Source organism: Galendromus occidentalis, unplaced genomic scaffold, assembly GCF_000255335.2.
Source record: "Galendromus occidentalis unplaced genomic scaffold, Mocc_1.1 scf7180000077470, whole genome shotgun sequence".
NCBI lineage: Eukaryota > Metazoa > Arthropoda > Arachnida > Mesostigmata > Phytoseiidae > Galendromus > Galendromus occidentalis.
Window position 1 is genome coordinate 831,753 of NW_003805458.1, and position 24,066 is coordinate 855,818.

At 51.5% G+C, this 24,066-nt stretch overlaps 5 protein-coding genes across 6 annotated transcripts; 3 read left to right on the top strand and 2 right to left on the bottom strand.

Annotated features, from left to right (window-relative positions):
- Positions 1-1,459: 1,459 nt before the first annotated feature.
- Positions 1,460-21,615, bottom strand: LOC100909309 (mitochondrial import inner membrane translocase subunit TIM14). Its single transcript, XM_003744517.2, has 4 exons — positions 21,600-21,615; positions 2,028-2,390; positions 1,736-1,923; positions 1,460-1,600 (listed from the first exon to the last, which is right to left on the bottom strand). Exons 2-4 carry the CDS (start codon positions 2,113-2,115, stop codon positions 1,499-1,501), a joined length of 378 nt encoding a protein of 125 aa, XP_003744565.1. The 5' UTR covers positions 2,116-2,390; positions 21,600-21,615; the 3' UTR covers positions 1,460-1,498.
- RpS11 (ribosomal protein S11) lies at positions 4,402-5,683 on the top strand. 2 transcript variants are annotated; one of them, XM_003744516.2, is made up of 4 exons: positions 4,402-4,441; positions 4,853-4,970; positions 5,154-5,351; positions 5,473-5,683. In XM_003744516.2, the coding sequence occupies exons 2-4, from the start codon at positions 4,867-4,869 to the stop codon at positions 5,645-5,647; spliced, it is 477 nt and encodes a 158-aa protein (XP_003744564.1). In that variant the 5' UTR covers positions 4,402-4,441; positions 4,853-4,866; the 3' UTR covers positions 5,648-5,683. The 2 variants fall into 2 exon arrangements, with proteins under 2 accessions (XP_003744564.1, XP_018495540.1); XM_018640024.1 differs by having other exon boundaries at positions 4,424-4,517.
- LOC100903370 (uncharacterized) lies at positions 6,329-7,986 on the top strand. The gene is made up of 6 exons (XM_003744554.1): positions 6,329-6,427; positions 6,584-6,793; positions 6,888-7,107; positions 7,188-7,362; positions 7,516-7,710; positions 7,821-7,986. Exons 1-6 carry the CDS (start codon positions 6,329-6,331, stop codon positions 7,984-7,986), a joined length of 1,065 nt encoding a protein of 354 aa, XP_003744602.1.
- On the top strand, positions 13,399-19,121 carry LOC108864416 (uncharacterized). Its single transcript, XM_018640007.1, has 3 exons — positions 13,399-14,276; positions 14,358-15,651; positions 18,876-19,121. Exons 1-3 carry the CDS (start codon positions 13,399-13,401, stop codon positions 19,119-19,121), a joined length of 2,418 nt encoding a protein of 805 aa, XP_018495523.1.
- On the bottom strand, positions 19,986-23,838 carry LOC100903657 (apoptosis inhibitor 5). Its single transcript, XM_018640023.1, has 8 exons — positions 23,629-23,838; positions 23,340-23,512; positions 22,928-23,237; positions 22,229-22,426; positions 21,528-21,980; positions 21,362-21,424; positions 21,172-21,237; positions 19,986-20,321 (listed from the first exon to the last, which is right to left on the bottom strand). Exons 1-8 carry the CDS (start codon positions 23,767-23,769, stop codon positions 20,211-20,213), a joined length of 1,515 nt encoding a protein of 504 aa, XP_018495539.1. The 5' UTR covers positions 23,770-23,838; the 3' UTR covers positions 19,986-20,210.
- Positions 23,839-24,066: the final 228 nt, after the last annotated feature.

The window sequence follows — 24,066 nt, forward strand, 5'->3', positions numbered from 1 at the left end:
CCAAATGAGACGGCGCCGATGTGAAACAGCAGATAATGAGCTATGATAGCTCGCCATTCGTCGAGGTATCAATCACATGCGTGCGTGGTGAGTCTCTTGGGTCTTACGAGGAGCTCCCACAGGGACCGTATCGATCGGAGGGTATCAACGAATATACAGAGGTCCAATATTCACGTCTCGAAGAGAGATTCCAACCCTCAACCTAGGCAATCCATCCGCAGATAGAAAGACTTATCGTCAAATTTTCGATTCATCGGCTCCCCGGTATCGACTTCGTACACCGCCCGACTCGACCATTGACATTTATAGCGTTCATCGGCGAGCCGGCTCGTCCCAGGGACAATCGACAAATATCGGAATCACCTCGCGCACTTCCTTCACCACTCCGGAGTGCGGGGAGAGTACGACGAGCAGGCAATGAGTTTCGGGGGAATATGGAGATCCGGAGAATAATCCTCTGCTCGCAGAGCTTCTAGTCGAGCTTGATTGGGTCCGGAAGTCACTATGGTCTCCTCGAGTGTGGAGCCAAACGGTCGAAAAATTAGCCCAAAAAACATTGCGATTCTCGGAACGTCGGGGAGGCTCAACACATTTTCGTGAAAGCCGCCACCGAATTCGAGTTCCGAACACAATACTGTAACTCGATTCGGATTTACTCACATAAACCTCATATTAAGAAAGTGCACATAATCCAGAGCAGGAGTACCAGAGGATTCACCGGAGGTTTGGTAATGGTCAAACGATCACCTCAACGATTATCACAGCGAGGCGACGAGTCATCGTCAGGTCGCGATTCAGATGAGAGCTGATCTCCTCCGACACGTCGGGAAAGCTTTCTGTAGATAGCACTCACGCTTTTTCACCTTCCGACTGAATAGTGAAGGCCGGACGGGTACTCATGTTGTGTTGTTTTGAAGGCTCCACCGCTTTCCCATCCTCCTCACTCATCTGAGAGCCTCATCGGGCATCACGAGCGGAGCAGAGCTGGCGATGCAGCTTCTCATGATCATCGAATCAACATGTCAACGCGACCGTCTACGAGGGTTCCCAGCCTAGGTCTTGCAGCTCAGATTGACGGCTACGTGACTCTATGCCGGAGCTCCGAGGAAAAGCTAGGATTCTCCCTATGCGTGGAGCTCCGGAGTCCGCCTCAGGCTGCGCCGGGCTCAGAATCATCATCGGCTTTCCGCGCGGCACCCTCAGAGGCATCTACATGGAGTCGTAGAGAGGTGTCGCAATCGTCACCAATTGATCAGGAGCACTCTTGGAACTTCCGTCATTGGGTTCTGCGATCGGGCTCAGATCAATGTTCAGAAATTCGCCTGAAGAGGAGTGATTACCAGCAATCTACCGATGAACACAACGTCAGTCCGGTGATGCGAGTCAGCATCGACTACGGAAATCGCAAGCACCGTGCTCCTACCTTGGCTGCTCGAAACACCGACGAACCGGAAAACTTAATTTATTGAATATACAACTACGATTTGATGTTACATATTTATTTATCTAGCAAATCTTTGGCCTCGTTGATCTTCGCTGCCAAGTACGGGCTTCCTCCTCGGTCTGGATGGTTCAGCAACATTATGCGCTTGTGAGCTTCCTGGAATTTTCGTGAAAGGGGCTTGTGAGTCGCGAGCCGTCTTGTTCGATTTCCGCGGAAGAACAATATAATCGATGAATTCCGGCTCGATATCGATTGTTTCTCTATTCAGAAAGTTCTCCACATGGAACAAACCTTTATCTTAGCTTTATTCGCAGACTGACCAACACCGAGAACCAGCGACGCTTCTCTACGGGACATTTTGTCTTCGAAACCTCCTTTGTAGTACTTGGAGTCCACCGCGAGCTTATCCAGATCGAACGTGAACTTGCGTTTCACATCATCGAAAGCCACCTCTTTCATCTTCTGCTGCATTGTTTTTTCTGTGGAGTGCACAAGTCCTTCATTAGGATGAGATCATGTTGCGAGAATGCTTATACAGTATCTCCGCACACGGGCGAACTTTGAGAAGTGCGATCCTACTCACCGATAGCCGGTCGGGCTCTCAAGAGCGCTCGGCCACCGAAACCCAGGGCAGCCATGACAACCCCCGCAGCGATAACCGCCGAACTCATTTTGCCGATCGGACGAAGCTTGCACCCGAGATCAGGAAGACTCGAAGGTTCGCCGCAGGTAGTTGTAGAAACCTTCACGAACTTTCAGCGCACCGTGCCACTTCGCAGTCTCCGAACGCAGCTTCCCGAAACGCTTCCCGGGCCTCTGACGCCTCGAGAATTGACCGACGCGGAACGAAGTTCCAAGGAAAACGATCGGCTCCCTATCCCAGCTCGACCGGCAACGCGGATGCTAGAATTGACTCGGAGCGCGATGATACTCTACGGCGATGTCCCTCTGACGACTCCTCCGTCGTCTGCTCCCAGGGGGCCCAGAGCGCGTGCTAATGGTCCGCGATGTTTTCCGAAACGAAATTCTTAAGAGGGGAAGCAGACGGAGAACCGTTGTGCCTGAATTTCATAAGGACGAGGAGCCCAAGTCTTTATCTTCACGCATCCGTCCCCGACTAAGAGCGTAGAGCGCTAGTTAATGCGAGAAACTCGTATCGGATGGTAGTTGATCTATATTTCTCCCGGCTACTGATGATGATGATGATCTCTGCTTCAAAAAAGAAGGGGACCCATTTAGTTCCGGGCTCACCCTAGCGCCAGGTGCCTCAGTCGTCTGGATTTCGGCATCCGGGAGAAAACGAGTGACAGTCCGAAAATCCCTCCTTAAGATAGTCTGCTGTGTCCGGTCGCTCATGCTTTGAAGAATCTAGAAGATAGGAGCCTCCGTGGGAAATCTCGCTCGATTTGAGGATGCCAAAGGAACGACGGATTTTCCTGCCTTCATGACGCATCGAACACGGGCTATGGGGCGCTTCTAAAGGGTCAAAACGTGTCGTGAAAGTCGTCCCCCATGGTCTGGGAGAACTCAGACCTAGTCGACTTTCATGGTGAACCTCTTACCAGGGGGCGAGATCCGCGGACGCGGTGCCTCGGAATCAGCTCGAGCCCGTCTCTCCGGATACATATCGACTGACTGACTGACTGACTGACTGACTGACGGGAGGAATGAAACATTGGATGTTCCCGTTCGTGCGAGAAGAATCAAACGAGCTCGAGAAGCTCTATGCTATGATGTTTTCTCGTTTGTTTTCTAAAGTCGCTGCTTTCCGACAAGATTCTAATATTTGTATTGAGCGACCGCAACACAGTCACAAGGGGGACTCATGGGAGCCGAGCCGGCTTTGCCTATCCCTTCGCGTTCGAGTACTCATGTTGGTTGCCCTTGATGGTCAAGGGTTTTATTCGTCTGACTCCCGCACCAACTTCGATAGAAATCGAGCCAGGAGAATATCTCACGACTTTTACTCGTCCCTCGAATAGTTCAGGAGCATCGTTCCGACAAGTTCCGACACCGATTCTGCAAACCTAGAGGCCGTGCACATCGGGAATGACTCCGATCGCCGGCTCCGATTGTGTGGCGTATGAATGCGCGAATCATGTCCGAGGGACATCAATGGGCCGAGGGACACGGGGGCCTATGGGACTCTCTCCTGACCGATACCAACAGAGGTTTCCAGCTCATACACGACGCTGCGCTCGATCTTCTGACAGGAAAATGAACAGGATGGGATTGTGCTTGTGAGCAAGACAAGAGACGATCATTCAACGCTCCCCGGGCCTCAAACGCCTCGAGAATTGACCGACGCGCGGTCGAAGGACATGGTAGATGGTGAAACATAGAGCTAGCTGCTCCGCGTTCCGAGGAGCTCCCCTTCCCTGAGCTTAACGCTCGACGTTAGTGGTCAGGCGAATATTCTATCCCTCTAGAATGTGCAGTTCGAGTCCTTCGATCCATGTCCCGGTTTTTCGAGATATCTGATCAGTGGAATGCGCTTGGCGCTTGGTGTCAGTGACTTTTAACGAGACAGCGGAGTAGAGCTCGATAACGATCAGGGGTCTCCATACGAAAAACGACTAAAACACCTCCCTTCACCGCACAGGTATCCCGTGAAGTTCGAGGAGACCGTCACGCGTTTCTCTCCGAGGAGCGATTCGATAGTCTGACAGGAAGATTATCGCGAGCTATTCGAAAACGGGCGCCCCAGCGCCATCTTGGATGGCTTCGAAATTGTGCCTACGACCGCGGTCGCGTCAGAAACAATATCGGACGTTTTCCCCCGCTTCGGAGAGTCGAATCTGGAATGTTCAATGACTAGCCGGCTGACCTACGAGGTGGAGAACGAGAACTCGGCAGGAGCGGCGTCGATATTCATGACGCGGCCCAAGATCGCCTCTGCGGTCTCGCGATGGCAAACCGACGGTTTCGAAACTATGCCAGGTGTCCGGCGTCTGATCGATTTCCGGTCTTTTCTCGTGTGCACACAACTCGGTGGTGGTATGTTTCACACGTGGAATTCTTAAAACCGTAGTTTTCGTGTCACTTCGGTGCATTTTGTCCAGCAGTTGAGCACGTATGGATTACATAGAGAGCGTGCCCCGCGCGCGGTGCGAAATCGACGCGGGGAACCGCGGTGTTTCCGATCACAGGCAACCGATTAGGAGCTAGACGGGTAGCCCTCGAGCTTCAGAGAGCCAATACTTGTCGCTCCGAATCTCCCGCGTGCTTTCCTAGATTTACCGCAGTAAAGTTCTCATCATATTTGCGCTCAGCGCTGGAATCGCCGCGTGGAGCTGAGTGCAGAAGAATCGGGCGCGTTTCGCACCGCAGACGTCTGTGTATTTCTCCGGTGTTCGATTACCGGCACCCCATCGCGTGTGCTAAGGATATCGCTTACTCTATTTCCAGCATCGTGACCCGAAATGGCGGATTTCCAGAATGAGAGAGCTTTCCAAAAGCAGGAGACAGTTTTCCTAAACCGAAAAGCCACCTCAACGAGGAAAATCATCCCAACCAGACACGTCAGGTACGTTCAACTATCATGTCCGAACAACTTTCGAACACTTACTCAGAGTGTATTCTCGGTGCGTGGTTGCCATCAAGAGACCAGACTGGAACTACGACCGAATGGCTTGGAGAAGGAAGGAAGCGCTTGGAGGAAGAGCCCATTGCAATCATGCGCGGCCAATAAACATCGGTTCGCTTACAGGTTCCACAAAAATGTTGGTCTGGGATTCAAGACCCCGCCGGAGGCCATCAAGGGACACTACATCGATAAGAAATGTCCTTTCACCGGAAACGTGAACATCCGTGGACGGATTCTGAAGGGTATTGTCATCAAAATGAAGATGCAGAGGACAATTGTCATCCGCCGAGACTACCTTCATTTCGTCAAGAAATACAACAGGTGAGTCCTCGTCGCAGTTCGGCTCTCGAAATTCTAAAAACGATTCCCAGATCTCGAAACGATACCCAAATCTTACGTTGTCGATGAAACGCAAGTTCACGCTGGGATTTGAAATTTGCAGGTTCGAGCGTCGTCACCGCAACATGTCGGTGCACCTCTCGCCGTGCTTCCGGGACGTGACCCTCGGGGATACCGTGACAGTGGGTGAATGCCGACCTCTGTCGAAGACCGTGAGGTTCAACGTGCTCAAGGTCACTAAGGCTCCTGGGAGCAAGAAACAGTTCCAGAGAATGTAATATTCCGCTCGCGAGCTTGAATAAAAAATCTCTGTGACTATCAAGACTATTCTCTATCGCCACCGTGGAAACTCTCCGTCCGGTCTGACCTGTCGGATAGGACTGCCATTGGATCTTTGGATTTCCTATTCTCGTATTATCATCGAGAGCGTTCGATGTTGCCACAATGCATGCCGATCGCGGCACTGAGCAGAATGCTAGAAACCATGCTCGAAGCGCGAGAGGTCTTTCCTTCATTTTGTCGTTGCGGAATCTCCGCCAAGGTAGACTCCATCCGAGTTCTCAAGCCACGGCGACACGGCTCGCGTTGAATCTACCCCATCGTGGGAGGATTTCAAGCGGAGCCGTGGAAGAGACTTTCAGGGATGAGAATTTAGAAGCTTCGCGTAAGATTCGTAGAAATCAAAAACTTCGATTCGCAGAATGCCAGACATGAGCAGAGGAGGGGCTTTTCCGATTTTCAAACCTTGTAAATAGACCTTCGTAGAAATTTCCGTCAGGAGCATCTTGTGCATACGATTCGATCAGTATGGGCGAGCACGGCGTCGCACGGTGACGCTCACGAGCTGCTCTGAAGTTCCCTCTCCCCCGCGAGAAATTCGGTGAAAACAGAGGCAGAAGCCCCTCCAGCTGATTTGTTCTGTGCGGCTGAACACGCCTGAAAATGTAGCTTCAAGGGATATGTTGCGCATTCATAGAGTATCTCCGAAGTCCGTAGCCCTCGTTACGACTCTCACGTTCACTCTAGTTCTGTTGAGCGTGAGACTTCAACTCCTCCAGGTTAGAGCTTAACCGCAAGGTCGTTTCAAAAGCCAGAGTAGTACGCTCCGCAAGTGACTCGGGCAATCGACTCGGCCCTCACGGGGTCAGTTATGATTATGATTATGCTTGATCACTGGGATCTCTCACCACGGCTCCAATCCCGACTCGTTCCAGAGACTGACATTCCTGGATACGGACCCGGACTTCAGCGCATTCGATAATAGAGTCGGGGCTCCATTTCCGATCGTTCCGAACACTGTGCATTTCATCAAATCAGGGAACAATTCTTTCTCGTTCACCGACTTGATATGCGTGCGAGCCGCGTGGTTGAATCAGAGACCGGATTCTATACAAGTGCACTGCGATCGCTGCGAACACCTAAAGGTTGAGAGCATCGCTCATTGCTCAAACGCTCATTTTGAAACCTTCACATCAAAGAGGCGAAATTATTCATTCGTTTGTTCAACCCCTATTGCAGACGGGTCATTATTGGTCGGAGATTTCGAAAATACCCGGACTTCAACTCGTTCCCGAGGAACTGCCCACTCACGTATTTGGTCGGAAACTGAGCTCCGTATATCACGCGGCTGACGTACTACGGCTACAGATTCTCTCGTCGGTGGGAGGGATCTTCCTGGACCTCGACGTCTTTGTCGTCAAAAATCTGAATGATTATCGACGCTACGAAATCTCGATAGGTGCGCAGTGCGCATCTCTCTGTCGAATCAGCCGAGGAGAATTTTTTGGCGAAATTCGAGACTCTTTTTTTGCCTTCCAGGGGTTCCGCCGAAACAATATCTAGGAACCCAGGTGATAGTTGCACACCCTCGAGCTCGATTCTTGAAGCTCTGGCTCGATTCTTACCGTTTCTATCGAGCGGATAAATGGTACTACAATGCCGGCGAGCTCCCTACTACGTCCATACTCTTGAAAAACCCCGCTCTCGTTCATATGTGGGTAATCTCGCAGCGTTCCATCTGATATCGAAGCGATCGAACTCTCGAGTCCGATTTGGGCTTTTCCATTCATTAGGATCCGATTTCGAGATCCGACCGTGACATCTTCCTACAACCTCCGAGAGTGAGAATCCCTTTACGAATCCTCAGCGTGCCGTGGGACTTCGGCGTTCACATGTTAGTAGTTCAAATATTCGGCGTGTGTTCATCCCATTGGCGTGACTTCCACGCCATCCATCTTCTGTCTCGACACCGGCATTACCTCGTGAACGACACGTCCGCTCCGAAGAAATTCGACGAAGTCAACATCAAAACCTACAATAAGAGCTTCGGAGAAATGGCTCGGTAAATATCTGCCCTGTCAGTTTGAATTGGATTTCAGCGGAATAAGTGAGCGCCGTCAATTTGCCGGCTTACGATCGTCTGGGAGCTGATAGCATATGTTCTCGTTCAAGATACGCTCTCTATGGAGAAACGCACCTCATTCTCGATGATCGGAATATCTCCCGGATCGAAGACGTCGCCAAGGTCGACCTGTCGGCTCTGCCTCACTGGTGTGACGATCACTACGCCACCGAAGGTGACTGGCGATCCGCAAAACCTATGCCGAACCTCGAATGAGCTGAACATTCTGGATCGAGGATTTCCTCACGACGTCGTCTATAGCCCGGGGCAGCAGTCAGCAGCAGTCTCTCATAGCTTTGATGTCTGTACGGGGCTCCACACAGGCCTGAGCTCAGGGCCAGGGGTTCAAGGAAACCTGGGATTCACCGGCCTTTAGATTGAGGAGCCCCAAGACCCCAAATACGAATAAAGAATCAGGAAACACATTCGTCGAGCATTATTCACATTGGCCGTTTTCGCACAATCGTAGTAGAGTCCTTTATCCGAGATTCACCCCCGGAAAGGAATGTTTGCATTGAGATGGAAGCATCAGGAACCAGCTTCCATACGACCACGGGTACCGGGAGCGGACATCAAATCTTTCCTGATTGAATTATAGGGAAGTAGAAGCTCTATCGTGGGCCCTTGCAGACGAGCTGATGATAAGTCGACTGAGAGACTCGTTTCGCCTGGACGTCGGCGCCCTTCGGAAAGTCCGTATGATTTTTCGCGAGACCTCCAAACGACTTCCTTGCATGGGGACGTCAACGTCGTGCGGAACACGCATGATACCGGGCAAATTAGCCATGCCGCCAACCTGAGGGAGCGCTTGTCGGTACATATTTCTGATGTTCCCAAATCCCAATCGAGGACAGGAGCATAACACTAGTGAATAAGTTTTTAGCGAGGCTGCGGCTGCAATCACTTGTGCGGGGGGTCCAGGAGCTAGAGCTCGCTCTCAGCTTCCTAACGCGACCGAGGTCGACACCCTACGAGCAACCTGTCTCGAGATAGAGAGTTTTCAAAATGGTGTCCAAATCCGCTTTTTCACCGACTTGCAGATTACACGATTCGACCTACCGGCTATGATAAATCGTGATTTGAGCATATTTGGAGGATCCTTTCCGACGGAACCGTCGAGTACCTGCTCTTCCACTAAGGAAATCCGAGAAGAAACGTAAGGATATTTTGCCCGCAGCAGGGATCGAAGCCACGCCCCCTCCCGCGCGAGCGGCACTTGCCGACGCGAGTTCGCTCCGTAAAGAGTACCCGTATCCGAGAAGTGACAAATGCGCTAAGCACTCGACCACTCGACCACCCGTCGGCTGATTGGGTTAGAACCCATAGCGTTTGTTCCGGAGTCCAAAGGATTCCATGCGAGAATTCGTGGACCGAATGATCAGCATATGACCCCGCGATGATCTCGTATGTTGGAAAAGGTGAACATGCGTCATCGCTATGCTTGCGTCGCCGAGCATGTCAAGATGGCCGTACTCGGGGTAGCATGTAATAAAATGCTGGAGCTCGACGAGATTCTGGCTCACCAGGATGCTCAAGGGAGCCGAACAGTTTTTGCGCCAAAGTCGCGAGGCCGCCGGGCTAAGAACGGAAGGGGTAACGCGGGAGAGATTCTCGCGAGGAATGACCATCGCTTGGCCCGAACTGATCTCTGAGCACGGCTTCGCCTTGAGTGTCCTCTGATCTTCCACATGATACTTGAAATGCGCGGTAAAAATGTGGAACAGCTTTCCTCTATAATCAAGCTGAACTAACGATAGGATCTCATCGGAGGATCCATCTTGAAGGGAGCGTTGAGTTTGAAATTTTGCGATCTACTGGTTCCTTCTGAGTTCAGTAATCTCGACCAATAGACTGTAGGCTCTTTGTCTTTCCTTCTTGAGGAGTCTTATTTATTAATACAAGTAACACATCAATCAGACTTAATGAGAATATCTGTCCCCGCTCTGGTCGGGCCTTACGGCAGTTCCATGGCGGGTCTCTTGTAAGCGGCCATGGTTCCCATGACGGAAGCCGGATTACCTCCCTGTACGAATAGTGATAGTCGTTGGCAAAGGTATTCTCGCGCTCGCCTACATCCCTTCGTTTCTTCGATTAACTGGCCCACTGTGTCCAGCAGTCTCTGCGTGAGGAGTGATTCTAATCCCCTGATCTCGCCCTGGAGCTAGAACACCTTGAAATTGACAACATGAAAACTCATTGAAAGCAAGTCTTTGGCCTGTGATACATCGGAATGTTATGAAGTCGATGAATTATTCAGAAAAGGGCACCAACACACCTCTAGCTCCGACTGCGAGAACTTCTGCTGCGGGGACCCCATGGGAATCTGGAATTCATTAGTCATCGTGAATCCCCAGGACACCGGCAGTGAGGAGGATGTCTCACACCCTTGAAGACGAGAGACTCATTTCCATACCGGGTAATCGTGATCACTGATCAGACGCTGCCGGCTCATCCACGACGAGTGGGGATTCCGATTCTCTTGGCTGGGGAATATGCTTCCAGGTGTTACGGTCCGCCCCCCTATGCAATCAGCAAGCAGGATTCAGAATACTGAAACCACCTCACGGGCAGGCGAATTTCACCCACCTCAAAACCTAATGGTTCCCGCAACCAGGGCTCGATCAATGCTGCGAGCTTAGAGAGGGTTCTCGATCTGGCTCTCCCTCCCCCCGAATTTACTTCTTTGCGGCGACATATCACTTTCGCAAGCAGGATATTTTGCCAGCAGCAGGGATCGAAGCCACGCCACCTCCCGCGCGAGCGGCACTTGACGACGCGGCTTCACTCCGTAAAGGGTACACGTATCCGAGAAGTGACAACTGCGCTAACCACTCGACCACCCGTCGGCCTGACTGATTGTGTTAGAACCCGTAGCGCTCGTTCCGGTGTCCAAATGATTCCATGCGAAAATGCGTGGATCGAATGATCATAATATGACCCCGCGATGATGGTCATCTCGTATGTTGGAAAAGGTGAACATGCGTCATCGCTATGCTTGCGTCACCCGAGCATGTCAGGATGGCCGTACTTGGGGTGGCATGTAATAGAATGCTGAAACTCGACGAGATTCTGGCTCACCAGGATGTTCAAGGGAGCCGAACAGTTTTTGTACCAAAGTCGCGAGGCCGCCGGGCTAAAAACGGAAGGGGCTACGCGAGAGAGATTCTCGCGAGGAATGACCATCGCTTGGCCCGAGCTGATCTCCGAGCACGGCTTCGCTCTGAGTGTCCCCTCATTTCCCACATGATATCCCACGAAATCACGGAGTTGCAACGGATGCGCGGTGAAAATGTGGAACAGCTTTCCTTTATTAACAAGCTGAACTAACAATGGGATCTCATCGGGGGATCCACCTTGAAGGGAGCGGTGGCACTGAAAATTTTGCGAGTCTCAGATCTACTGGTTCCTTCTGAGTTCAGTATTCTCGAATAATAGACTGTCGGCTCTTTTTCTTTCCTCCTCGAGGAGTGAGTCTAATATTCTGATCTCGCTCTGGAGCTGGGACACCTTGAAATTGAAGCTCATCAAAAGGAAGTGTTTGGCTTGAAGATACATCTGAAGGTTATGAAGTCGATGAATTATTCAGGAAAAAGCACCAACACACCTCTAGCTCCGACTGCGAGAACTTCTACCGCGGGGGCCCCAAAGGAATCTGGAATTTATTAGTCATCGTGAATCCCCAGGACACCGGCAGTGAGGAGGATGTCTCACACAACAAACCAACAAGTGCCCTCGCTCCGGATCGAGGTGCCGTTCAAAAAGGTGCTAATGGTTTTTCGTAGAAAGGATATGTCGATATTGTCCGAGCGGTGGGGCCCTATGCGGTATACCTCGATGACAGTATAGGTACCTTATGGCGAGAAGCCCAGGAAATGCACCAAAGTTTGAGAAAAGAACTAGGTCTGGATGCATATTCGGGTTCCTCGTCTCGAGGGATATCCGAGGCGAAAACCCCGAAAATTGACGCAAACAGTGTTTTTCCGAGTTTGGGTACCTCCCTCGGGTTTTTCGCCATAGCAATTTCCGCTCTAAAATGTTTCTTTTTCAATGAGGAAGATTTTTGGCACCGATTATAATGGCGACTCGATCCTTCAAAAGTGAAGCTCTACAGAGGTTCGTAAGGCGGGAGGACTCGAATTATTTTCATCGTTCATTGACTTGCTGGTGACGGGTCATACCTCGCTCTCTGAAGGACATAGACGAGTATCGGAAAAAATCACAGAATCCTCAGATGAATAGTCAGACGATTCTGAGAGCTACAAGGTGCGAGCACGCGGAGACGGACGAGGAAATGACACGAAATAGATGACACCAATTGACTCCCACACTGAGACATTCCGAGAAGCATACCTTTTTCCTCGTATTCCTCGGGCGTTTTTTCGGGGAGCTCCCCGCGGTTTAAGACGAGGTACCCCGCTGCAATTAAACTTCGATAGTGAAATAATACTCTTCAGCTATTTCGCCCGAAGAACGAAATCTCGGTTTGACAGGGTGTCAATGATCTCGACCATGTTAGATGCATCAAAGCTCATTTGCATACCGAGTAATCGTGGTCAGACGCTGGCGGCTCATCCCCGACGACCGGGGATGCCAATTCTCTTGGCTGGGGAATATGTTTCCAGGTGTTACGGTCCGCCCCTCTATGCAATCAGCAAGCAGCAGAATACTGAAACAACCTCAAGGGCAGGCGAATTTCACTCACCTCAAAACCTAATGGTTCCCGCAACCAGGACTCGATCAATGCTGCGAGCTTGGAGAGGGTTCTCGACCTTGCCTTTTTCCCCGAACTCACTCCTTTACGGCGACAAATTACTTTCGCAAGCATCGACCGCTCTTTCTGGACGATCTCATTGAGGTACGCGAGCTTCTCGCTCACACTCCGGGAACTCCCGTCTTCCTCCGCGACGGTCGCTTTGGCTCTTTGGACAATCGCGGCAAAGCTCTGCAGAAGGAGCTGTAAATGCTCCAGAGCAGTGGTTCCCAAACTTTTTCTTCCACGGCACCCCTAGGGGTTCCGCAGGGGTTCCGTAGGGGTTCCGCAGGTAGACTTTGGGGTTCCGCGCAATCCGCCACGGAACCCAAGGGTTCCGCGGAACCCCGTTTGGGAACCTCTGCTCCAGAGGTAGACTCGGAGGGCCGTGTGCTTCTTCGGTGTCCTACTCTTTCGGGACCTGCGACAAGAAGCGTTCGATACATCCGAGCACTTTTTCCGACTCCCACGGCGGAGGTCAAGACCCTGATGAAAACGGTAGGCAACGTGGTGACAACGCTGGACACGTGGCTACACAAGGTCACGATCACAAGTCAGCATGATCCACAGAGTTCGGTGACTCTGGAGTGCATCGAGGCTCAATCGATCACGGACTCAACGTTCCCAGATATTCGGAAAACATTTGGGCTACTTCCGGTAGCCGACGAGATCAAAACCCTGGATCTCCGCGTTCGATCTCAATGATCATTGGGTCGGCGGATCTGGCGGAAATCTACACTAACCGCATGAAAACATTCAGAGGGTAGTTAGCGACATCCTCCATTTGGGGATGGATCTTCAGCGGTTCATCGAGAGAAGCCAACTCACCGACTCTTACGTCAGCCTCGCTATGTGAGGTGCGTGCCAGCCTGCCCACGATGGTAACGCTCACCGAGGATAGTCCGCCTCCGACCAGGTTCGATCCGAGGCTCGAACCACGCCAGTCGAAAACATCGAGAGACGCCTCGATCGACGACGATCTCAAGTTCCTGTGGGAAGGCAAGATTCTCGGAGTCGACACAGCCAAGCCGAAGGAAACCAACCCACTGAGCGACGAACTGGACAGCTTCCTCGAGAGGACAGTCGAGCGTCGCCCCGACGGCCGCCTCAGACTGAGCCCACCCTTCAAGGACAACCTGGACGCGCTGGGCGACAATGGAAACCTGACGTGCTCACGTGTCCACTCATCTCTGAAGAAATTGAGGAAATCGCTCGAGAAGCTCCAAGCCGTCGACAATAAGATATCCGAATACCTCCAGAGAGGTTTCGCAGAGGAAACCCCTCCACCGAAACCGAACCAACGGCGACACAATCTGCCATTACGGGCAGTCTTCAAGATTGACCAGGAAGGTCTCAGAATAATCAAAACCAGAGTTGTCAAGGATGCAGGTGCTCGGAGGAGCCACGAGGCAGCCCTCAATGACTGTCTCCGTCAGGGGGAGAATCTGCTACCCTTGATCCCAAGGGTCCTGTGCGCCTTCCGAGAATGCCGATTCGCCATCACGGCCGACATCGAAAAGGCATTCCTCCAATTCGAGATCGCCCCGAGCGATCGAACTTTCTTGAGGTTCAAATGGCCATTGGGCATCAGCGGGAAACCCAATGCGTCTATCGAAGAGTTCCAGGCCAGAATTCTCGATTTTGGCCTGATATGCTCGCCGTGGCTTCACATAGAAGGTGCTCAATATCACCTAAAGGACTGCAAGAAACAGTTTCCGAGCGACGCCGAATTCATTGAAGAAATCTCGGCGAACCTGTACATGGACGACATCTCCTGGGGGCAGACTCCTTGACCGATGCGGAACAGAAAGTGTCTCTCTTATTCAGAATGTTCCAGCAAGCCCATTTTCCGCAAATGGGGCACAGCAGACGAAGACGTGGATCGGAGCATAGTCGAGCTGTCGCCGCTCGAACACACATTAGTCACAGTCGGAGAGGAAGATGCGAAGTTCCTCGGAGTCCAATGGCATCAACCAACTGATAGTCTCGGGGTCTTCACACGGAAAGCCCTATCAGAACTCTCGAGCGGAACTCCTTCGAAGCGAAAGCTCCTTAAAGGACTCGCTCAAATTTATGACCCGCTTGGTGTACTAACGCCGGTTACCGTCAGAGCGAAAACGCTTCTCCAGTCACTCTGGAAGCTCAAAATGAATCGGGACGATCCGTTACCGACGGATGTCACCGAATCGTATCAAAATTTCATCGCGATGCTCCGACAGAGTGCCGACATCAGAGTCGAGCGCGCACTCAGCCCACGCCTATCGACTGCGACGTTCGAATTACACGCTTCCTGCGACGCGTCGCTCGAGGCGAAACTGACGGATTACAGAACATGGCGCTACATCAAATCTGAAGAAAACCCAGCGGACATCCTATCCAGGGGCACGGACATCTCGAATACACAAAGCCGTTATCGATGGCTCTCCGGACCGATATGGCTAAGCAACCCTGGCTGGAAAGTAGCGACTGAGCAGATCGACGTAGAGGAGACAGCGGAGGAACGGAAAACGGCACTCACTCAGTGTTTATACACAGTGCGCGACAACGGAAACAACGTCGTCGACGATATCCTCGATCCGACCCGCTTCCCATCGTGGTTCAAATTGATCAGGGCACAGGCTTTCCGCAACCGGCTTAAGACATTCGCACAATCGATCAAGTTGAGACGGCGTCGATCCCACTTGAGAAGTGAAACTCGGTCCCTCCGACCAGACACATCCGAATGCCAACAAGCCGAGAAAGACCGCGTGAGACGAATTCAGGGAAGATACTTCCCAGAAGGGATTTCGAACAGGTGCGAAAACCTCCCAAAATCCAGCGTACTCGCCCAGTTCCACCGCTCCCTAGATCCGGAAGGATTGGTGAGGTGCAAGTCACGCCTCGAAAGATCAACCCCTGGGCATTGCCCAGGGTGCAAGCGGTTCAACGCGAAACCGGCAGCAGAACCAACTCCAGCGTTACCGGCGTTCCGAGTCGAGATCACCCCACCGTCCCTCTTCACGGGAGTGGATCTCGCCGGACCGCTCCACTACAAGAGCGAAAATGGAAGAAAAGCCAAGTCGTACATTCTTCTATTCACCTGTGCCGTGTCGCGAGCCATTTCTATTGGAACTCACGATGGACTTGTCAACGTACGAGGTCCTCCGAGCGCTGCGAAAATTCCTCAATCGATTTCCATCGGCACGAAACTTGATCTCCGACAATGGCGCATCCTTTCGCCGAGCCGACATCGGTCACCCCGAAAGGGGAATTGTGAAATACCCGCCTACTCGAACACGCATTTCTCTTACGTTTTCGGCCGCGGCGACGGTTCGGGCGTTCGGCCTGCGGGCCGGTTTGGCGATTCTTGCTTCGTCGTCTCTTCCCCGACGGTCCGAGGTACTGACGCACGGAAAACCATGGTGAGTCGTCGAGGGGCACAAGTTGGAGAACGTTGTGTACACCGTTCGACGCGAGGCGGAGAATGAGATCGAGCGGGGACGACGAATTCCACCAGTCGACACTCGAAGTGAAAGCAACGCGATCGAATTTCGTCCGCGCGACATCAATGTGGCGTCGAGGGGAAGACACATACTCAGCGGACGAAGAAATTTCATCAAGCCGGAAAAGCGCACCTGCAGGCAACCCATGTTTCCGACATCGGCCCGGGGGAATGTCACATACTAATGTTGGTATGGTGAAAAGCAGATCCCTGAATCTGTCCATATCCCCATAATTCTACTCGAGAGACATGCTTGAATAAATCCGTGTGGACGTGACGACGTTCTCGGATGAGAGAGGAGGGTAAAAATAACAGCAGCAGGAGCAAGCAGAGTTGAGCTACGAGGGTTGCAAGTGAGCACTCCGCATTTGGGGCAAAGAGGTTCCATGAGAATAGATCCGACCAAGTTGGGATGGAGCGTCGAAACCGGGTTAAGGGTCAGAATATGTATATAAATACGATAACATTCGAGTCTGTTCGATAAAATACCTTGAAAGCCGATATGAGTTGAATCATTTCCACGAACTCATCGCAATTGAGTCGATGGGACACGGCAGCACAACTCCGCAACAAAGTGTGCTCGATGGGTTCTCCGAGGGCCTGGCGGTAAAGCTTTCTGCATAGGAATCGAAGAAAGGCGTTTCCTGTCGCAGTGAACATTGATTTTCCCACGTGTTCGAAAACTGCGCTTATTGTTGTTTCCATCGAACGTTGCAGAGGGACGCATAGCGCTTGTTGCGACCCGATCCCCGGGATATCTCTTTAAAAGAAAACTCTAGAAATATTGGGCACTGGATACCCGGGAGTCGCCTTTGCTGCTACTGGTACTCTTCGAAACGTCTCGCTCGCGCGAGGGTTCGATAGCTAGTGATGTCCGTCGGCGTCCGCCACCTCTGACCGCCGACGTTCAGATGTGCTTGTGCACGACATTCGTACTCCAGTAAGGCGTTGCTCCATCGGGCTCTCTCTCTTTATTTCTGTTCTCCAAGAATTACCTATGGCTATTCGCCACAGCGCTCTTTCTACGATGAGAACCTCGGCCTTACTCTCGGAAAGCAAGTGATGATGCAGGGCCACGACGATTCTGTAAATTCAAGGATTCGGTTTCGATTCGTAGATCATCTATCCAAGGGACGGTAGAAGAAGCCTCCCCCAGCCTGGGGTACGGTCCAGAAGTTAGCCTCACCCTGCGGTATTCTCGACTTCGTCTGTGCAAAAGTAAGGTATTGCACTCCGAACTCTTGCATCGGTATCGTTGCATAAGTCAATTTCCGCTTCCAGCGAGGCTTCTTGCGATCGGGGGAAATATCTGAAATATCTCCGCATCCGGACGGACATCAAACGTCGTTCCTGCAAAGTAGTAGTAGATGATCGCTACTATGAATAATCAGCTCAATATGAGAGAGAGTCTAAGCAGTGGCGTATCCAGGATTTTTTTCCGACGAAGCTGAATGCTTCACCTCCCGGGTCTCGGATTCTAGAGATATTGAGCTTGAACTTAACTGAGAGATAGGTTGTGACGGGAAATGCCGCTCGCAAGCGGTGTGCTATTAAATGAATCATTTGCATCTTGGGTAGATCACATCATAGCGCTAATCTTTGCTGTGCAAGTTGCGTTTTGCTCGTCTCACCGGGTTCGACGTGATCTTGGATCATCCGAGGCCCTTCTCCGTCTTTCTTCGTGGAGGAGTAGATCAGTGAATTCTGTATGCTCATTGTGCTCCTCCGCTTCCATTATAACGCGGTGCAGTCATTGCCGCGAGCTGCGGGAGCCTTCAGAACCCTTAAGGGCAAGTCGACTTTATTAATAACTCGATGCACACGTAGATCAAGTCCGAGACCGGGTATTCCGAGGGAACAATAATTAGAACCTGTCAAGAACATTTTTGGATATGATTGCTCGACTTAGTCAGCGAAGTTTCGGTCAAGGGGGGTAGCTTCGAAGGGTCTCAGCGTCCCAGCTCACCTTCAGAGATTAAGATGATCCAGCATGCATGAAGACAGACCGCAACCATGAAGCTTCGAACGAGAGGAGGTTCTACTTCGCATCTGCGAAGTGCTGTCCAGGTGCATCGAGGCAGCCGCGGCGGCTAAGGGAGATTCTATGTTTTCCAGAATGGCCCAGTTTGCTCGGAAACTCAGGAGTATTCCGACAGCGAATTGGGTCGCCGGAATCTTCGTAGCCCTTGGGTCCTCAGTTTGCATCTAGAGTCCGTTTGTGGCGAAAAGCGAAAAGGCGAGAGGAACAGCTTCAAAAAAGCAATCTGCGGAGTCGCAGCTCGCAGAAGAGAGCTAATGGTGAGCTCCTGGGCCATCCATCGATAGCTCATGCTTCCTGACCAAGCATTGATGTCATTCGGGAGGACGGGACGAGTTCCTGCAATGCTCTTCTTTTCTAGCCGCTCCGCTGATTTCAAAAAGCCGCGGATATCCTGCCGATATTCCCCCAGTCTCTTCCCGCGTATCGGAGTGAAGACTCACGCATCGAGCGACAGCCGTGACTTCAGAATGATCTTCAGTTTCAGAAGCCGAAGCTACCTCTATAGCTAGAATAGAAGATTGAAGCCACCACGGTGCTCGTGCTCGATGAGGGAGACTCGATTCGATTCCGAAGCATCCTCTTCGATGAGTTTGTCGTCTAGAATCCGAATGCGTCCTAGTCCGCAGCTTCCTGAGTTTTCCCGGAGCTTGACCTATCCGGAGCACTAAAATTCTGGCTCTGTTGGTCGGCGTCGCCTTCTGTCGTTTGCCTCGCTCCACCCTGTCGAAGATTTTCGCATCACCCATCCGCAGCATTCAGATAAGACCTTGGTGCCCATTCTTGACACGGTTGTAACTCCGCGCGGAGGAGGAATTTCTTCGATTGCTCCACAGATGGCGGCGAGCGGATACGGGGCCGTTCTCCAGCCTGAGAAGGGCGGGCTTTTCATGGGCGGGCCTATCTACGCCGGCAGAGCCAGTATTGATCCTGACAAGCGGAACGAGTTGAAGCGCCGTGCATTAACGAATAAGGCGTTCCGGGGCAGGATATTCGTCGTGAAACAGGAGACCTCAGAGCTTCCCGTCGACAGGAACTCTCCCTCGATAGCTTTCAAAACAGCGACCTCGGAGTCGATCTAGAACCACGAAACCCTGACGTTCCTGCAACTTTCCGCAGGAACAAACATAGGCCCGCTCCTCTTCACTCTCATCTTGCCTCTGCAAAATCAGTGGAATCCTGGTCATCTTGCCGATTTTGAGGCTAATCTTCCAAGAGCGGGGACGGTCTGTCCGGAGCGTTCCGGACCACGAACTCTATAGCTGAGACTGCTCGAAAGTTTTACGGGGTCATCACTCATTGCAAGGTGACTGGGAGCGACTTTGAAGTAGCTCGAAACAGAGTCGAATCCCAAACTTTTACGGGCTGGACCACAGAGCCGAGGTTCAACGTCCCGGTGCTGTTATCCACATTGCCCCCGAAGAGCAGATTCAACTAGGAGGATCCTTCCCGACGGAACCGTCGAGTACCTGCTCTTCCATTAAGGAAATCCGGAATTTCGTAAGGATATTTTGCCAGCAGCAGGGATTGAAGCCACGCCACCCGCGCGAGCGGCACTTGGCGACGCGGCTTCACTCCGTGAAGAGCACACGTATCCGAGAAGTGACAAATGCGCTAAGCACTCGACCACCCGTCGGCCTGATTGTGATAGAACCCATAGCGCTTGTTCCGGTGTCCAAAGGATTCCATGCGGAAGTGCGTGGATCGAATGATCATAATATTACCCCGCGATGATGGTCATCTCGTATGTTGGAAAAGGTGAACATGCGTCATCGCTATGCTTACGTCGCCGAGCATGTCAAGATGGCCGTACTCGGGGTGGCATGTAATAGAATGCTGAAACTCGACGAGATTCTGGCTCACCAGGATGTTCAAGGGAGCCGAACAGTTTTTTCACCAAAGTCGCGAGGCCGCCGGGCTAAGAACGGAAGGGGTTACGCGGTAGAGATCCTCGCGAGGAATGACCATCGCTTGGCCCGAGCTGATCTCCTTTTGAGTGTCAATTTATTTTCCACATGATATCTCGCGAAATAATGGAGTTGCATAATGGATGCGCGGTAGAAATCAAGGAAAAGCTTCCCTTTATAAAGAAGCTGAACTATCAATAAGATCTCATCGGAGGATCCATCTTGAAGGGAGCGGTGGCACCAAAAATTTTGCAAGTCTCGGATCTACCGGTTCCTTCTGAGTTCAGCATTCTCGAGCAATAGACTGTCGGCTCTTTGTCTTTCCTTCTCGAGGAGGGATTCCAATATCCTGATCTCGCCCTGGAGCTGGATCACCTTGAAATTGACAACATGAAAGCTCATTAAAAGCATGTCTTCGGCTTGATGATACATCTGAATGTTATGAAGTCGATGAATTATTCAGAAGGCCCCAACACGCATCTAGCTCCGACTGTGAGGACTTCTGCTGCGGGGGCCCCATGGGAATCTGGAATTTTTAGTCATCGTGAATCCCCAGGACACCGACAGTAAGAAGGATGTCTCACACAACAAACCAACAAGTGCCCACGCTCCGGATCGAGGTGCCGTTCAGAAAGGTGCTAAATAATGGTTTTTCGTACAAAGAATATATCGAGATTGTCCGAGCGGTGGGGCTCTACACGGCTTTCCTCGATGACAGTATGGGTACCTTATGGCGAGAAGCCCAGGAAATGCACCCAAGTTTGCGAAAAGAACTTGGTCCAAATGCATATTCGGGTTTCTCGTCTCGAGCGATATCCGAGGCGCAATCCCGAAAATTGACGCAAACAGTGTTTTTCCGAGTTTAGGCACCTCCCTCGGGTTTTTCGCCATAGCAAAACCGCTCTAAAATGCTTCTTTTTCAATGAGGAAGATTTTTGCCACCGATTATACTGGCGACTCGATCCTTCAAAAGTGAATCTCTACAGAGGTTTGTAAGGCGGGAGAACTCGAATTATTATTATCGTTCATTGACTTGCTGGTGACGGGTCATACCTCGCTCTCTGAAGGACATAGACGAGTATTCGAAAAAATCACAGAATCCTCAGATGAAGAGTCAGACGATTCTGAGAGCTACAAGGTGCGAGCACGGCGAGACGGAAGAGGAAATGACATGAAACAGATGACACCAATGGACTCCCACACTGAGACATTTTGAGAAGCATACCTTTTTCCTCGTATTTGTCGGGCGTTTTTCCGGAGAGCTCTCCGCGGTTGAAGACGAGGTACCCTGCTGCAATGAAACTTTAATAGTGAAATAATACTCTTCAGCTATTTCGCCCGAAGAACGAAATCTCCGTTTGACAGGGTGTCAATGATCTGGACCATGTTAGATGCATCAAAGCTCATTTGCATACCGAGTAATCGTGATCAGACGCTGGCGGCTCATCCACGAAGACCGGGGATGCCAATTCTCTTGGCTGGGGAATATGTTTCCAGGTGTTACGGTCCGCCCCTCTATGCAATCAGCAAGCAGGAGTCAGAATACTGAAACAACCTCTCGGGCAGGCGAATTTCACTCACCTCAAAATCTAATGGTTCCCGCAACCAGGACTCGATCAATGCTGCGAGCTTGGAGAGGGTTCTCGATCTGGCCTCTCCCCGCGAACTCACTCCTTTACGGCGACAAATCACTATCGCAAGCATCGACCGCTCTTTCTGGACGATCTCATTGAGGTACGCGAGCTTCTCCCTCACACTCCGAAAACTCTCGTCTTCCTCCGTGACGGTCGCTTTGGCTCTTTGGGCAATCGTGGCAAAGCTCCGAAGAAGGAGCTGTATATGCTCCAGAGGCAGACTCGGAGGGCCGAGTGCTTCTCCGGTGACTGACTCTTTCGAAACCTGCGACAAGAAGCGTTCGATGCATCCGAGCACTTTTCCCAGCACATCTCGCGTCGTGTCGTCCTGCTCATGCTGTTCTTCGACGAATCGCGCCATTTGATTGAACAGGTCCAATATCTCCAAACTTTCAGGCTCCTAAAATGAGGGTAGGTGATCGGTGTGTTGAAATTCGGGTGAGCTCGGGTCGGGACCATTGGCAAGCGAGTGTCCCCCACTCCAGGACCATTGGCACTCATGTGTTCCGGGCTACGAGACCATTGGGACACATTGTGTCTCGAAATTCAGTGGAACCGGAAAATGGGCAGGAAAGAAACCACGTCTTGCGGACTTCTCTCCCGAGTTAGAGCCTCCAGATGAGCAGTACTCTCGGCGTTTACACTGACCTTCGCGTCCAGATTAGGGAGAAAGTCTACCGCCACGAGCTTAATAAGCTCAGTCGAAGGAGCCACGGACGAGAAGTGCGGCATTGGCAGCGTTAAGCAGGTCTTGAGCTGACACCAAGATACCGACTCTGGAGAACTTCGCAGGAAACGGATAATTGTTCCAACGATGATCCCCCGGCCCCCGGTGGTCTTCACGATCTGGCGAATGAAATAAGGTCGAGTTCAGAGCGCTTTCTGGAGTGCAGGTCTCGAGATTACCCTCAGTCGGAATATCAATCCTAGCACCCTTTTCCAGTGATTGACCACATCCTGACCGGCTTCATGTCCGTTAAACATTTGTGCCTCGAGTATGAATCTCGAGCGTGAGTGGCTGATTCCTCGACTGCCCTTGTGGCAAATCGGGTCGGACTTGGAAGGCCTATGGAATCAAAACTCATTCACGGAGACGAGCCTGGACTCCGATCTCGATCACCGCCCATCGATGAGACCGCCTGATTTCCTTCGCGAGAGTTCGCGAAACCTGATCGGCCGCTTGGCTGAAGAATAATTGAGCTACGAGGGTTGCAAGTGAGCCCTCAGCATTCGAGGCAGAGAGGTTCCATGAGAATAGATCTGATCAGATTCGGATGGAGCGTCGAAACCGGGTAAAGCGTTAGAATATATAAACACAATGATATTCGAGTCACTTCGACAAAATACCCTCAAAGCCGATATGAGTTGAAACATTTCCACGAAGTAATCGAAAGGGAGTCGATCGGACACGTCGGCAAAACCCGTGAACAAAGCCGACTCGATGCGTCCCCCGCGGGCCTGGGGGCGGAGCTTTACGCATAGGAATCGAACAAAGGCTTTTCCTGCCGCTGTGAACATTGATCTTTCCATATCTAGGAACACTGCTCTTATTGCTTCTTCCGGCGAACGTTGCAGTAAGACGCATAGCGCTCTCTCTACGATGAGAACCTCGGCCTTACTCTCGGAAAGCAAGTGATGATGCAGGGCCACGACGACTCTGCAAATTGAAGGATTCGGTTTCGATTCGTAAATTACCTACCCAAGGGACGATATAAGAAGCCTACCCCAGCCTGGGATACGGTCTAGAAGTTAGCCTCACCTTGCGGTATTCCCCTCGCTTGTGCAAAAGTGAGGTATGTCATGGAAAGCTTGCTTCCGAACTTCTGCATCGGCATCGTTGCATAAGTCAATTTCCGCTTCCAGCGAGGCTTCTTTTGATTTGGGGAAATAGATGGAATATCTCCGCATCAGGACGGACGTCAAACGTCGTTCCTGCAAAATAAATGATCGCTATTATGAATAATCAGCTCGATATGAGGGAGAGACTAAAAGACTACAACACAATCGAAAACGCCGACGATTCCCCCAAGCAATCCGAGTTTTCGCACCTTGGGAGTTCCGATTCCGACGGCTGCTCGATCCACGAAGCTTCCGTAGAGATCGTATTTGTTCCAGCATTCCCGCTGTCGGACAGCTCTTGCAAGTTCATCAAATCGATTTTCCAGGTCGTGATTATCATCATTCGTCATGACTGACTGAGTGCGATGATGAAAATTGGAAACCGCCACGTGTCTCCGGAAGTTTGCGCCACATGACCGACTAAATGTCAACATTGATGGATGCATTCCTCTTTGTCTTTCGTCAGCGCGCGGTTGATTCGATCGGAAACAGTGACTCACGAGTCGTGAGATTCGAGATCAATAACTTCTCTGTCTCACGATTAACCGTCGAGCATATCCCCCAATGGCGACTCGGCGGCGCGCTGTGGAAAATCTGCGTCGATCAGCGCGCCCCAGAGCTCGGCGCCGGAAATCTCGTGACGCGGC